General features: G+C 42.6%; 1 protein-coding gene across 9 annotated transcripts; it reads left to right on the forward strand.

Moving 5' to 3' along the window:
• Positions 1 to 273: 273 nt before the first annotated feature.
• LOC112217823 (galectin-3-like) lies at positions 274 to 11,067 on the forward strand. Of its 9 annotated transcripts, none has more exons than XM_024378384.2 (7): positions 280 to 347; positions 626 to 698; positions 3,190 to 3,240; positions 3,529 to 4,173; positions 4,292 to 4,380; positions 4,683 to 4,854; positions 10,540 to 11,067. In XM_024378384.2, exons 3-7 carry the CDS (start codon positions 3,190 to 3,192, stop codon positions 10,696 to 10,698), a joined length of 1,116 nt encoding a protein of 371 aa, XP_024234152.1. In that variant the 5' UTR covers positions 280 to 347; positions 626 to 698; the 3' UTR covers positions 10,699 to 11,067. The 9 variants fall into 9 exon arrangements, 8 of the variants coding, with proteins under 8 accessions (XP_024234153.1, XP_024234152.1, XP_024234150.1 ...); XM_024378382.2 differs by having other exon boundaries at positions 3,230 to 3,240; positions 3,481 to 4,173; XM_024378386.2 differs by having other exon boundaries at positions 3,230 to 3,240.
• Positions 11,068 to 16,424: the final 5,357 nt, after the last annotated feature.

Consider the following 16,424-nt stretch of genomic DNA (forward strand, 5'->3'; position numbering starts at 1 on the left):
TTCAACAATAGTACATCAGTCTGCTGCACTACAGCAGTATTTTGCTAAAGTATATTTCCACAACCTGTCACCAGTCTTGTCTTTTATCCTACGTCCGATTGATGGATTTTCATTTAAGACAGAACATTTATATATATTGATTTACTCTTAAGAATGAAGAACATTTTGATAAGGGAAATGTTGTGACAGAGAATCTTTCCCCCTGGGTGTGGTTTTCCCAGTAGAGGAAAGTTGGGAATAAAGGAGTGGCCAAATAAAGAAGGAATGTATAAGGAGTACATAAAGGAGTGTGTGTGAATTCCTACTGTAGCTGTCTAGCTGTCACCTCAACAACACAACAACAACCGGTAATGTAACGTTTTATTCATTTATATATCTCTTATTTCTCCAGGTTAGTCCCTGAGATCCAGAAAATCGGTATTGTCCCATTGGTGAGTTTGACTTTTCTTTGACAAGGGAGCTTTCACCTTATTTTATTGTTTTACTGTTTTACTTTACTGTGTGTTGCATTTTTAAATGCACTTTAAATAAAGTTCGATTTGATCTACCTAGCTCCAGCTGTCTGGTATCATAGTTGATGAAACATGGAATATTCAAATACAATTTTGGCTGATCTCTGTCATAGGCTTGCTGCTTCCCTCTCCAAAACCCGGTACTTACTCTGATCTGCAGCAGGGCCCATTTAGTCCTGGGCTAAGGTTGGTGTTATGCACTTTAGAGTGTGAAAGTATTCAATGTTTCTTAGCTTTGCTGCAGTCTAAAAGAGGTCATTTTCCAAACCAACATTTTGCAGTGTGAAAAGCCCTGGCTTATAGAGTGTCTCTTCCACTAACCTACATTTTGGCTGAATAGGATCATTCATTGTACGATGATCCACCTACATTTTATATGAGACAGATTTGACATGTTCTGCATACTGCAGGTCTATGGGATGTTCAAAAGTAGGCCACTTACTGAGGGAAAGCTAGATTCAATCCGATCACCACTTTCCGGTGGTCATGGCTAGAAGGGTTGCAGCTAATGTCAAAGTGATGTCAAAAGTAGCATGTTTGAGTCACTTTGGGGAGAATTTTACAATTTTAGTTAACCCTAATTATTTCCCTAACCTTAACTTAATTGTCCTAATTTGCAACGTTAATTATCCTAACCTGGCGTGTAAATTCTCCTAACCTGCTACGAAAAGTCGGTTTGGATGGCAACTGCTTGGCATTGGACCACAACGAGGAGCTACAGAACCTACAGAGGGAACATCCCTGGGGCCGAGCTCCCTACCATCCAGGATCGGTAGCCTGACGGGTAGATGCGTTGGCCCAGTAACCGAATGGTTGGTGGATTGAATCCCCGAGCTGACAAGGAAAAAATCTGTGGTGTTCTGTCCCTGAACAAGGCAGTTAACCCATTGTTCCCCGGGCGCTGATGACGTAGCTGTCGATTATGTCAGCACCCGCACCTCACTGATTCACAGGTGTTGGGTTAAATGTAGAAGACACATTACAGTTGAATGCATTCAGTTGTACAACTGACTAGGTATCCCCCTTTCCCTCTATACCAGGCAGTGTCAGAGGAAGGCCCTACAAATAGTCAAATACTCCAGCCACCCAAGTCATAGACTGTTCTCACTTCTGGCTGCAATGCTACCTCACGACAAGCGGTACCGATGCACCAAGTCTGGAACCAACAGGCCCCTGAACAGCTTCTACCCCAAGCCATAAGACTGATAAATAGTTGACCATATACCTACCTGGACTATCTGCATTGACACTTTTCGCACTCACTTTTTTTTTTATTCATCACGCACTGTATGCTGCTGCTGTCACTTTATTCATAGTTCTCCCTATATAGCCTACATCTCTGCCTCAATTACCCCTGCACATGGTACTGGTATTCCTTGATTATAGCAAGTTATCGTTGCTCATTGTGCCTGCTTTTATTATGACCTGTTTTACTTTTCTATTATGTCTATATTGTCTTTCTCTCTGCATAGTTGAGATGTAAGTAAGCATTTCACTGTTAGTCCACACCTGTTCACAAAGCATGTGACAAATTACATTTGATTTGATTTGAAAGTCCCTTCTGCCATTAGCTGCATCCCATCTAGTCAAACCCCTTTTGGGCTATGCACCTTTTGAAGGTTCTGTCTAGAAGGGATACAACTTTTGTCAGAACTGACTTTTCTTAGCAGGTTTTAGGAGAACTTACGCAGCAGGTGGGAAGAATTAACGTAGCAGGTTACTAGAATTAAATGAAGGTCAGGAAAATGGTTAGGGTTAGGGTTAGCTAAAAATGCACACAAAAAAACGTTGACAATGGTTGTTTAAGATGGCGCCGACAGATATGACAGCTCTGCTTCTAGCTCCTAAGCAACTTTGCAGTATTTTGTTTTTTACAAGCACTTCGCTACACCCGCAATAACATCAGCTATTATGTGTATGTGAACAATAACATTTGATTTGACGTTAAATTGGACAAAAGCTGTATCCCATCTAGACATCAACCCACTTTTGAAGGCAATGTTTCTGTGTTCGCGGATTCTGCAATTGAAAATGAGTCCAGACTTAATCGAGGCCTAAGAACTTTTAGACATTATGGCTTGAACATTCCATTCTGAATGACAAAGAAAGAAATATGGAGAGCAGATGTGTTAGACTGAATTGTTCCTTTTAATAGTGGGTACTTAGAACATGTATGGTTTGGAGGCCTATTGCAGAGTCATCATGTATTGTCTATAAACACCATGCACAACATATAGGCTATACAGACTGAGGGCAGGTAATCAGGTAATGATGTTATTAGTGAGTAGCTATCTGTACAATCTGCTGTGCTAAGAGAAGACAGTCACTTGTGTGACTGTGGCAGAATGATTACAGACAACAGATTCACAATTCCATACACATTCCTTACGAAGGGCTTTATTATGCATTATGTTCCATATGACATGGCCTTCTACCATCATACTCTGTGTATGAGTACTGAGTAGTGTGGGACTTGGTCTATAATAATCACGGGAGTGAGGTAATTCACTGGGGCCATCTAGTGGTCATCTCAGTATCAGCTGGTGTAATCAGCGATGAAACTGGAGCAAATAAGTTCCTAAAGTGAAAATCTTCTTAACCTGTGATCCAACAGTGGTGAGTTGCTATAGTGATTTGTGTTTTGTTAGGGCTTCTAATGCTTCCGTTTCTGATAAAGATGAAAAAACGTAGTGATGCTGTTCTTTCTTTACTTACAGATACTATGGAAGTAAGTACCTACCCTCCTTCAACCTCTACACTGACAACTAGCAACTGAGAACTCAATGATAGGAACTTGCTTAGTATTCTTGAAGTATTGTGTGGAAATTGTCTCTGTATGTGTCTCATTCTCTGTTATTTGTCTGTGTCTGTGAGTATGGGATTGTGTGCAAATGTGTCGGTGCCTGTGTGCATGTACGAATGTGTGTATCTTTGACTGCATGTGTGTGTACTTATTTTGTCCCCCCAGCTCTCTGATGCTTTGTGTGGCTGTCCGTCCTCTGGTTCTACCCCCCAGGGAAGCAACAGTATCTGGCCCAGTCAACAGCAACCAGGGGGTCCAGTCTGGCCGACACAGCCCAGCCAACAGCCCACCCAACCCCAACCCCCATCCTGCTGGCCTGAGCAGCCCAGCATCCCCTGCTGGCCTGGTCCTCAATCATCCCAACCAGCCCCAGCTCAACCTCAGGCCATGCCTTGCTTTCCTGGGAACCCGAACACCCCCTGCTGGCCTGGGCAACAGCCATCCCAACAAGCCCCAGGTCCGGCCCAAAACTGGCCTGGGCCACAGCCATCACAACCATCCCCAGCTCCAGCCCAAAACTGGAACTGGCCTGGTCCTCAACCACAACATACCCATCCAGCCCCAACCCATCCCTGCCAGCCATGCTGGCCTGGACCCCAGCCCCAGCCTCCCCAATTACAGCCCCAGCCTACACCCCAGCCTTATCAACCTCCAGCCTCAATTCAAGCCCAGGCCCAGGGCCCCAGCCAGCCCAGTCCCCCAGGGTGGCCAGTCCCAGGCTTTAACCCAGGCGTTAACCCAGGGTCTGGATGGCCATTCGGCCCTGGTCAGGACCCAGGTGTACAATCTAGTTGGCCTGATCAGGACCCAGGTGGCTTCCCACCTGCTACACAGTGGAATCCGACACCAACTGGACAGGTGAGAGACAGGGAGGGAAGGACAGTCAGTAGATGGAGGAAAGGAATTGGCATAATCATTGTGTTGGTGTGAAGATAGCGCCATATCCTAAATGTCTGTGTGTTGTGTTGGTGTATAGAATGTGCCCTACAAACTGAACCTACAAAGAGGCATCTACGACAAGATGATGCTCACCATCATGGGCCAGGTCAAACCAAACGCTAAGCAGTGAGTTCATCAACTACCCTAATCTACTAGGGTCTTTGTTGTCTACTGGGATGAATACGATCCCTGAGATACCCAGTGGAAGCATTGGATGTACAGTACACATTACCAGTATGCTATTTGAATACAACTGACGTAATAAGTCATTTTACTATATTGAATGTCAGCTGCTTTCAATAGATCACGATCCTGGAAGAGTGGGCCTATTAACCTGATTGATGACTGTAGTTTTTCACTATTTAATATCTTGACCTGTGTTTTTATCAATATGATCAATTAAACTGTTTTGATCTTAACTTGTTTAGGTTCACAGTGAACTTTCTGCGAGGTAATGACATCGCCTTCCACCTCAACACTCGGTTCAATGAGGGGGGCAAGCAGGCAGTGGTGAGGAACCACAAGATGGGAGAGCACTGGGGGAAGGAGGAGAGGCACACACAGGGAGGCTTCCCCTTCATGGCCGGTCAGTCCTTCGAGGTCAGTGGGAATATTCTTTATAGCAGTGCAACTCTAACCTATACTGTACTGACTAACAACCTATACTGTACTGACTGACAACCTATACTGTACTGACTAACAACCTATACTGTACTGACTAACAACCTATACTGTACTGACTAACAACTCTAACCTATACTGTACTGACTAACAACCTATACTGCACTGACTAACAACTCTAATCTATACTGTACTGACTAACAACTCTAACCTATACTGTACTGACTAATAACCTATACTGTACTGACTAACAACCAATACTGCACTGACTAACAACCTATACTGCACGGACTAACAACCTATACTGTACTCACTAACAACTCTAACCTATACTGTACTGACTAACAACCAATACTGCACTGACTAACAACTCTAACCTATACTGTACTGAATAATAACCTATACTGCACTGACTAACAACTCTAACCTATACTGTACTGACTAACAACCTATACTGTACTGACTAACAACCTATACTGTACTGACTAACAACCTATACTGTACTGACTAACAACCTATACTGTACTGACAAACAACCTATACTGTACTGACTAACAAACCAATACTGTACTGACTAACAACCTATACTGTACTGTACTGACTAACAACCTATACTGTACTGATTAAAAACTTATACTTTACTGACTAACAACCTATACTGTACTGACTAACAACCTATACTGTACTGACTAACAACCTATACTGTACTGACTAACAACCTATACTGTACTGACTAACAACTCTAACCTATACTGTACTGCCTAACAACCTATACTGTACTGACTAACAACCTATACTGTACTGACTAACAACTCTAACCTATACTGTACTGACTAACAACCTATACTGTACTGACTAACAACTCTAACCTATACTGTACTGACTAACAACCTATACTGTACTGACTAACAACCTATACTGTACTGACTAACAACCTATACTGTACTGACTAACAACCTATACTGTACTGACTAACAACTCTAACCTATACTGTACTGACTAACAACCTATACTGTACTGACTAACAACCTATACTGTACTGACTAACAACCTATACTGTACTGACTAACAACTCTAACCTATACTGTACTGACTAACAACCTATACTGTACTGACTAACAACCTATACTGTACTGACTAACAACTCTAACCTATACTGTACTGACTAACAACCTATACTGTACTGACTAACAACTCTAACCTATACTGTACTGACTAACAACCTATACTGTACTGACTAACAACTCTAACCTATACTGCACTGACTAACAACCTATACTGTACTGACTAACAACCTATACTGTACTGACTAACAACTCTAACCTATACTGTACTGAATAATAACCTATACTGCACTGACTAACAACTCTAACCTATACTGTACTGACTAACAACCTATACTGTACTGACTAACAACCTATACTATACTGACTAACAACTCAAACCTATACTGTACTGACTAACAACTCTAACCTATACTGTACTGAATAATAACCTATACTGCACTGACTAACAACTCTAACCTATACTGTACTGACTAACAACCTATACTGTACTGACTAACAACTCTAACCTATACTGTACTGACTAACAACCTATACTGTACTGACTAACAACTCTAATCTATACTGTACTGACTAACAACCTATACTGTACTGACTAACAACCTATACTGTACTGACTAACAACTCTAACCTATACTGTACTGACTAACAACCTATACTGTACTGACTAACAACCTATACTGTACTGACTAACAACCTATACTGTACTGACTAACAACTCTAACCTATACTGTACTGACTAACAACCTATACTGTACTGACTAACAACCTATACTGTACTGACTAACAACTCTAACCTATACTGTACTGACTAACAACCTATACTGTACTGACTAACAACTCTAACCTATACTGTACTGACTAACAACCTATACTGTACTGACTAACAACTCTAACCTATACTGCACTGACTAACAACCTATACTGTACTGACTAACAACCTATACTGTACTGACTAACAACTCTAACCTATACTGTACTGAATAATAACCTATACTGCACTGACTAACAACTCTAACCTATACTGTACTGACTAACAACCTATACTGTACTGACTAACAACCTATACTATACTGACTAACAACTCAAACCTATACTGTACTGACTAACAACTCTAACCTATACTGTACTGAATAATAACCTATACTGCACTGACTAACAACTCTAACCTATACTGTACTGACTAACAACCTATACTGTACTGACTAACAACCTATACTGTACTGACTAACAACCTATACTGTACTGACTAACAACCTATACTGTACTGACAAACAACCTATACTGTACTGACTAACAAACCAATACTGTACTGACTAACAACCTATACTGTACTGTACTGACTAACAACCTATACTGTACTGATTAAAAACTTATACTTTACTGACTAACAACCTATACTGTACTGACTAACAACCTATACTGTACTGACTAACAACCTATACTGTACTGACTAACAACCTATACTGTACTGACTAACAACTCTAACCTATACTGTACTGACTAACAACCTATACTGTACTGACTAACAACCTATACTGTACTGACTAACAACTCTAACCTATACTGTACTGACTAACAACCTATACTGTACTGACTAACAACTCTAACCTATACTGTACTGACTAACAACCTATACTGTACTGACTAACAACTCTAATCTATACTGTACTGACTAACAACCTATACTGTACTGACTAACAACCTATACTGTACTGACTAACAACTCTAACCTATACTGTACTGACTAACAACCTATACTGTACTGACTAACAACCTATACTGTACTGACTAACAACCTATACTGTACTGACTAACAACTCTAACCTATACTGTACTGACTAACAACCTATACTGTACTGACTAACAACCTATACTGTACTGACTAACAACTCTAACCTATACTGTACTGACTAACAACCTATACTGTACTGACTAACAACTCTAACCTATACTGTACTGACTAACAACCTATACTGTACTGACTAACAACTCTAATCTATACTGTACTGACTAACAACCTATACTGTACTGACTAACAACCTATACTGTACTGACTAACAACTCTAACCTATACTGTACTGACTAACAACCTATACTGTACTGACTAACAACCTATACTGTACTGACTAACAACTCTAACCTATACTGTACTGACTAACAACCTATACTGTACTGACTAACAACCTATACTGTACTGACTAACAACCTATACTGTACTGACTAACAACTCTAACCTATACTGTACTGACTAACAACCTATACTGTACTGACTAACAACCTATACTGTACTGACTAACAACTCTAACCTATACTGTACTGACTAACAACCTATACTGTACTGACTAACAACTCTAACCTATACTGTACTGACTAACAACCTATACTGTACTGACTAACAACTCTAATCTATACTGTACTGACTAACAACCTATACTGTACTGACTAACAACCTATACTGTACTGACTAACAACTCTAACCTATACTGTACTGACTAACAACCTATACTGTACTGACTAACAACCTATACTGTACTGACTAACAACCTATACTGTACTGACTAACAACTCTAACCTATACTGTACTGACTAACAACCTATACTGTACTGACTAACAACTCTAACCTATACTGCACTGACTAACAACCTATACTGTACTGACTAACAACCTATACTGTACTGACTAACAACTCTAACCTATACTGTACTGAATAATAACCTATACTGCACTGACTAACAACTCTAACCTATACTGTACTGACTAACAACCTATACTGTACTGACTAACAACCTATACTATACTGACTAACAACTCAAACCTATACTGTACTGACTAACAACTCTAACCTATACTGTACTGAATAATAACCTATACTGCACTGACTAACAACTCTAACCTATACTGTACTGACTAACAACCTATACTGTACTGACTAACAACCTATACTGTACTGACTAACAACCTATACTGTACTGACTAACAACCTATACTGTACTGACAAACAACCTATACTGTACTGACTAACAAACCAATACTGTACTGACTAACAACCTATACTGTACTGTACTGACTAACAACCTATACTGTACTGATTAAAAACTTATACTTTACTGACTAACAACCTATACTGTACTGACTAACAACCTATACTGTACTGACTAACAACCTATACTGTACTGACTAACAACCTATACTGTACTGACTAACAACTCTAACCTATACTGTACTGACTAACAACCTATACTGTACTGACTAACAACCTATACTGTACTGACTAACAACTCTAACCTATACTGTACTGACTAACAACCTATACTGTACTGACTAACAACTCTAACCTATACTGTACTGACTAACAACCTATACTGTACTGACTAACAACTCTAATCTATACTGTACTGACTAACAACCTATACTGTACTGACTAACAACCTATACTGTACTGACTAACAACTCTAACCTATACTGTACTGACTAACAACCTATACTGTACTGACTAACAACCTATACTGTACTGACTAACAACCTATACTGTACTGACTAACAACTCTAACCTATACTGTACTGACTAACAACCTATACTGTACTGACTAACAACCTATACTGTACTGACTAACAACTCTAACCTATACTGTACTGACTAACAACCTATACTGTACTGACTAACAACTCTAACCTATACTGTACTGACTAACAACCTATACTGTACTGACTAACAACTCTAATCTATACTGTACTGACTAACAACCTATACTGTACTGACTAACAACCTATACTGTACTGACTAACAACTCTAACCTATACTGTACTGACTAACAACCTATACTGTACTGACTAACAACCTATACTGTACTGACTAACAACTCTAACCTATACTGTACTGACTAACAACCTATACTGTACTGACTAACAACCTATACTGTACTGACTAACAACCTATACTGTACTGACTAACAACTCTAACCTATACTGTACTGACTAACAACCTATACTGTACTGACTAACAACCTATACTGTACTGACTAACAACTCTAACCTATACTGTACTGACTAACAACCTATACTGTACTGACTAACAACTCTAACCTATACTGTACTGACTAACAACCTATACTGTACTGACTAACAACTCTAATCTATACTGTACTGACTAACAACCTATACTGTACTGACTAACAACCTATACTGTACTGACTAACAACTCTAACCTATACTGTACTGACTAACAACCTATACTGTACTGACTAACAACCTATACTGTACTGACTAACAACTCTAACCTATACTTTACTGACTAACAACCTATACTGTACTGACTAACAACTCTATTATTAATGTTACCAACGGCCAGTTGTTTTTTTCATTATCTCTACTAGTAATGGTGAATACAGGGATAAAGTAGTTAAAGTGGGTTAAAGATCAGCACTGTCGGATGTCCTCTACATCAAGCAATTTTATTTTTCTGATGAAAGCTTTTGCTGAGTCCTTATACAGTTGAGTTTCCGAGAGGTGGTCAGATGTAGCTTTCAGACTTTTACCTAACCAGGTTATTTTGTAAAGACAATCTGGCCACCAGTGTTTGTCCGTCCTGCGTTTCAGATGAAGATTTTGGTTACGTCTGGCGAGTTTAAGGTGGCTGTGAACGGAACTCAGCTGTTTGAGTTCAAACACCGCGTCAGAGAACTCAACCAGATCGATCGCATCAACATCCTCCATGATGTCATCCTCACCTCTGTCAATGTAGACACGATACCATGACAACCATACATATGACATCCCTATATTATACAACACTCAGCATAGGCTACATGCATAACATAGTATCAATCTGCAGTTATAGTCTTTGCAACTTTTTTATGATGATGGTGATGATGATTATGATGGTGATAATGGTGATGATGATTAAGATGGTGATAATGGTGATGATGATTATGATGGTGATAATGGTGAGGAGCTGCAAACATAATACTGCATTAATACCCACTAACTCCACAAAAAAACAAATGTGTGTAATTTACAAGGTATGAAGGACTAAGAATTAAGCAATGCCATTTCATTTAAATGTGTATAATATTTTATATCTATTTTCTGTTGAACGTCTATGTAAATAAACATACTTTATGCTTATGATGTCTTCCTGACTCAAGGTATCAGTAGATACAGTGCATTACACTGATTCACTGAAGGTCTCCATATGAGGGCATTCAGTGCCCTACAAGGGTAGTAAATAACAAAAATTGTATGAAATAAAACCATTAAATTGAATGAAGTTTTACACATTTTATTGTATCAGACCTCAATATCAGTAATATCAAGACTGACTTGACCGTCAGGATTCAATGTACACAACTAATATCCCATTACAATCAGAGGGCTAATATTAATACTATGCTGCCAGTCTCTCTTGGCTAAGAGTTGAGGAGACTGACCACGTCACTTCTTGTTTATATAAGAAACATTGTTTTGTAAATTCCTAATTGTTTGCATAGTCAACTTACACACAGCACTGACATGCACACTTACCCCACCAGACATGCCACCACGGGTCTTTTCACAGTCCCCATGTCCAGGACGAATTCAAGGAAACATACAGTAGTATTATTCAGAGCCATGAGAACACAGAACTCCCATCTTATATAGAGCAAGTGAACAGCAAACATGGGTTCAAAAAACAAATAAAGCAACACCTCACGGCACCATGTCTCTCCCCCATGTGACCTACTTGTTGTCTGTACTGACAGGTATGTGTAACTGACACCCACGCACACATCTAACTGATAGATGCACACACACTACATGTTAATGTTTCTACATGTATGTAAATTGCAGTCTTTTGTCTGTAATGTAATATTGCCATTTGCGTTGGCTAATGGAGATCCTAATCAAATCAGTAAAATCAGGAGAAATAGACATTCAGCATCCATTCTGAAACACAAGTAGAGTAAGGAAACAGTAGGATCAGTTAAGAAAAGTGTCAGTTAATGTAAACGTTTTCCTCTATCACTGGAGGGGTTGGGGGAGCGGGTAGCTACGGAGGGGTTGGGGGGAGCGGGGAGCTACGGAGCGGTTGGGGGAGCGGGGAGCTACGGAGGGGTTGGGGGAGCGGGGAGCTACGGAGGGGTTGGGGGAGCGGGGAGCTACGGAGGGGTTGGGGAGTGGGGAGCTACGGAGGGGTTGGGGGCGGGGAGCTACGGAGGGGTTGGGGGAGACGGGGAGTTACGGAGGGGTTGGGGGAGCGGGGAGCTACGGGGTGGTTGGGGGTGCGGGGAGCTACGGAGGGGTTGGGGGAGCGGGGAGATACGGAGGGGTTGGGGGAGCGGGGAGCTACGGAGGGGTTGGGGGCGGGGAGCTACGGAGGAGATGGGGAGTGGGGGAGCTACGGAGGAGTTGGGGGAGCGGGGAGCTACGGAGGGGTTGGGGGGAGACGGGGAGCTACGGGGGGTTGGGGGTGCGGGGAGCTACGGAGGGGTTGGGTGGTTGGGGGTGCGGGAGCTACGGAGGGGTTGGGGGAGGCGGGGAGCTACGGAGGGGTTGGGGGAGCGGGGAGCTACGGAGGGGTTGGGGGAGCAGGGAGCTACGGATGGGGGTCATTGAGAAAGTAGAAATACACTGGCTAGATAGAAGTACAATGATTTCACTGCTTACTGTCAATTAAGAAGAATGTCAGTGTTAGACAGGTGTTCACAAATATCACCTCCAAGATCATGTGTCTTGTGAAGCTGTTGTACTCCTCCTCTGAGGCTAGGTTATTATTACCTACAGTAGTATAATGTACTGTATGTGCTGTACTGAACATCAGAGGTACTGAGCAACACCCTCTGTGGCCAGGTTCTGTGCAGACTGGGACTTCTGTAGTCCAACTTTTCTTGGTTCAGAAAGGCTGGAGCTCTGTCCAGGGGGCTTGACATCCTCCACAGGTGAGCCCCAAGAGGCCTCTTCTTCTGGGGGTGGGAGCGCAACACAGGGCCTCTCTCTGGAGTACACACCTCCAGTCTGACTCATGGAGGGAAGCTTAAACAATCCATCGTTGTAAATTGCTATTGTTGTTGTTTTAATTGCATTGAGTGCATGTGTGGTGTCGGTCTTGCCCTCCTGTCATCTTGCTGAAAAATGAGGACCACAATGGAAATAAGCCTTTATTGTGTTTTTATCCTAGATCATTTTTTATGTATCCGGCTGGAGCAGCTTGCTACTTTTAAATATCCAAAAAATTCAGTCAATCAAGCAATTAATCACATTTCCTTTGTATAATGCTTTATTTACCAATATATTATACATTTTTTACAACCAAACAAATAACCTCTGTAAAGAGTCTTTTATCCTCTCTATAGACACTTACTTTCTCCCCTTCTGCCTTCTCCCTGGGGACATGGACCTCTCCCTGTCTTCGTGGCCCTTCCCCCTGTGCCCCCTCGATCAGGGGCCTCACCTTGGACACCAAAGGCAAACAGAGGGATTCTCCTGTAGAGAGTAGAACATCACCTGGTTACCGTGTACAGCTCTGTACTAGGCAGTGTGAATGCAACTCGAGATAATGAAAAAAAGCATTGTTGGTGTTGCGTACATGTGAACGTATAAACGCTCTCCAAGAAGTATGTGTGATAAAGTCTTAATGTGACACAGCGTATTTTACCTTACCAGTAGACTTTTAGATAGCATTTGCTCACGAATCTACCTCTAAATTCCTTCATACTGCACGCAGAGACATAAAACTATTATCCACGAGTTCATCTGACTCTGGGTAAGTAGGAAAATGCCAGAATCTCGCAGTCTCCCTTTAAAGGATCCTTGTCTGTACCATTACATGTTGTTTGAGCTTCTGGCCAGGAATGGTGCTAACATACTGCTACTGAGAGCTCTGCTGTGCTCCGCTGGGGAGGCGTCAAATCGTTTGAACGTTCCCATACAACAGTTTAAGGGTAAAATATCACCTCTATGTACAAAATTTGAGTGTGTGCCTGTGTCCTCTCTTACCCATATTGCTGCTCAGCCAGTTTTCAAAGTGCTGTTTAAGGAAGGCTGTTTAAGGAAGGCCTCATGGTGACTGTCATCTATTGGGTCATAGACTTTCCTCATCACCTCGTCGTTACTAGACACTTCCATCTTCCTCTGTAGGGTAGCACCATGGTGTAGGTAGCCGGAGGACAGCTAGCTGTTCTGGGTACGATGACTTCAATACAAAACCTAGGAGGCTCATGGTTCTCACCCCCTTCCATAGACTTACACAGTCATTATGACATCATCCAGCCTATCAGAGCTCCTGCAGCATGAACTGACATGGTTTCCACCCAATCAAACGATCAGAGAATAAATCTAGTACTGAAAGAGTAAGCTATAGCTAGCTAGCACTGCATCAAATGTGGTGAGTAGCTCACTCAAAGAGAGGAAGACAACAGTTGAACAGTTTTGAACAAATTCATTTCTTCCAAAATTAAGGAGAAGCAAATCAGAGAGAGAGAAAGAGAGAGATAGCTATATTTGGTTGTATATATAAATATTTTACTTATCTAGCGAATAAGGCTAGTTAGTTTAGCCTACTCAAACACCCAGCTCAAACAGAGAGGGATGCTATGTTAGCTAGCTATCCAACACTGGAACTCTTCCAAGTCAAGGTAAGCTGTTGGTTTAATTCATTTATTGCCACCGGGGCAGCCGGTGTAACTGATAAACTGCTTTCTGACTGTACACTGTACTGCATGATTGTAGCGAATTTACTAACGTGATAGTTCTAGTAGCTATGTTGACTGACGTGACAACAATGTAGGCTTTGTGTAGTGGTTAGCGGTCATGATATGAAGGTTTGGAAAGGTTTTTGCCTGGTCACAGACAGCTGATGTGTTGTGTACTGAAGTCCACAAGCAAAGGGAAAAGGTGAGAGGAAGAGAGCACATAGATAGTTGCGAGAAGGAACTATATATACACAAATGTGGCTGCTATGCAAGTGAACTGTGTTTGCGTGTGTTCAGGGTGAATTCATTCCACTGATTCTGTTGAAAAATGTTTCTTAAATGGAAGCAAACGGAATGAAATGGGGATAAACATACCTGAATTTGTCCAATAGAAACTCACATTTACACCCTAGATCAACTAATGATTACACCCTAGATCAGCTAGATGCAGGCAAGAGTGAGCAAGGCGGCTGTAACGATGTGCGCTGAGAGTCGGGAAGCAAGTTCAGGGAGTGAGTGTTTTAAATAATAAATGAAACATAAAACAAAACAAGAGCAGCCTGGTGACCTAGAGGCCGGAGAGAGAGCACACGTGACAGTACCCCCTCCCAACGTGTGGCTCCAGCAGCAGGACGCTGACCAAAATGACGATCCCGGGAATCAGGAGCGGACCAGTCACCTCTGCTAAGGTGTGGGAACCTGTCGGTCTGGCTGAGGTGCGGGAGCATGACGACCTAGAGCGCTGGAGAGAGAGCATACGTGACAGTACCCCCTACCCGGCACGCGACTCCAGCCGCAGGACGCCAACCACAGGGGACAGGGATCCAGGGGATCAGGAGCGGACCGGTCGCCTCCGCTGAGGCACAGAATCCGGCTGACAGCCTATTGAACCCTGAGGCTGAGGCGCTGAATTGGAGCCAGACCCAGCTGAGGCATGACCCCGGCATGGGAGCCTATTGAACCAGCTGAGGATTGGAGCCTATCGACCCAGCTGAGGCCGAGCCTATTGAACCCGCTGAGGCATGGGAGCCTATCGTCGACCAGCTGAGGCATGGGAGCCTATTGAACCATCTGAGGCATGGGAGCCTATTGAACCCCAGGCATGGGAGCCTATCGAACCATCTGAGGCATGGGAGCCTATTGAACCATCTGAGGCATGGGAGCCTAGAACCAGCTGAGGAATTGGAGCCTATCGACCCAGCTGAGGCATGTGAGCCTATTGAACCCCTGAGGCATGGGACGAACCAGCTGAGGCATGGGAGCCTATTGAACCAGCTGAGGCATGGGAGCCTAGCGAACCAGCTGGGGCATGGGAGCCTATCGAACCAGCTGGGGCATGGGAGCCCTATCGAACCAGCTGGGGCATGGGGAGCCTATCGACCAGCTGAGGCATGGGAGCCTATCGAACCAGCTGAGGGAGCCTATCGAACCAGCTGAGGCATGGGAGCCTATCGAACCAGCTGAGGCATGGGAGCCTATCGAACCAGCTGAGGCATGGGAGCCTAGCGAACCAGCTGAGGCATGGGAGCCCCGTCGAGCAAGCTAAGACAGGGTAACCCGTTGAGCCCACCGAGGCATGGGAATCCGACAAATCGGCTGAGGCCTCCCAGGTAGCTCCGGTTCTGATACCGGACCCGACATCACCTCCAACACCAAAACAAACAAAAAACTTCCTGATGCTTCACTTTGGTGATGCATCATTCTGTAACGATGTGCGCTGAGAGTCAGGAAGCAAGTTTAGGGAGTGAGGGTTTTAATAAATAAATGAAACATAATACAAAAAAACAAACACAAACAACACACAGACAGGAAACT

Source organism: Oncorhynchus tshawytscha, unplaced genomic scaffold, assembly GCF_018296145.1.
Source record: "Oncorhynchus tshawytscha isolate Ot180627B unplaced genomic scaffold, Otsh_v2.0 Un_contig_9569_pilon_pilon, whole genome shotgun sequence".
Lineage (NCBI taxonomy): Eukaryota > Metazoa > Chordata > Actinopteri > Salmoniformes > Salmonidae > Oncorhynchus > Oncorhynchus tshawytscha.

Coding starts and splice junctions, on each gene's coding strand:
- LOC112217823 (XM_024378379.2), top strand. CDS start 3,169: ATGCTTCCGTTTCTGATAAAGATGAAAAAACGTAGTGATGCTGTTCTT. Junction 3,241..3,480: donor TACTTACAGATACTATGGAA/GTAAGTACCTAC, acceptor TTGTCCCCCCAG/CTCTCTGATGCTTTGTGTGG. Junction 4,381..4,682: donor GTCAAACCAAACGCTAAGCA/GTGAGTTCATCA, acceptor TAACTTGTTTAG/GTTCACAGTGAACTTTCTGC.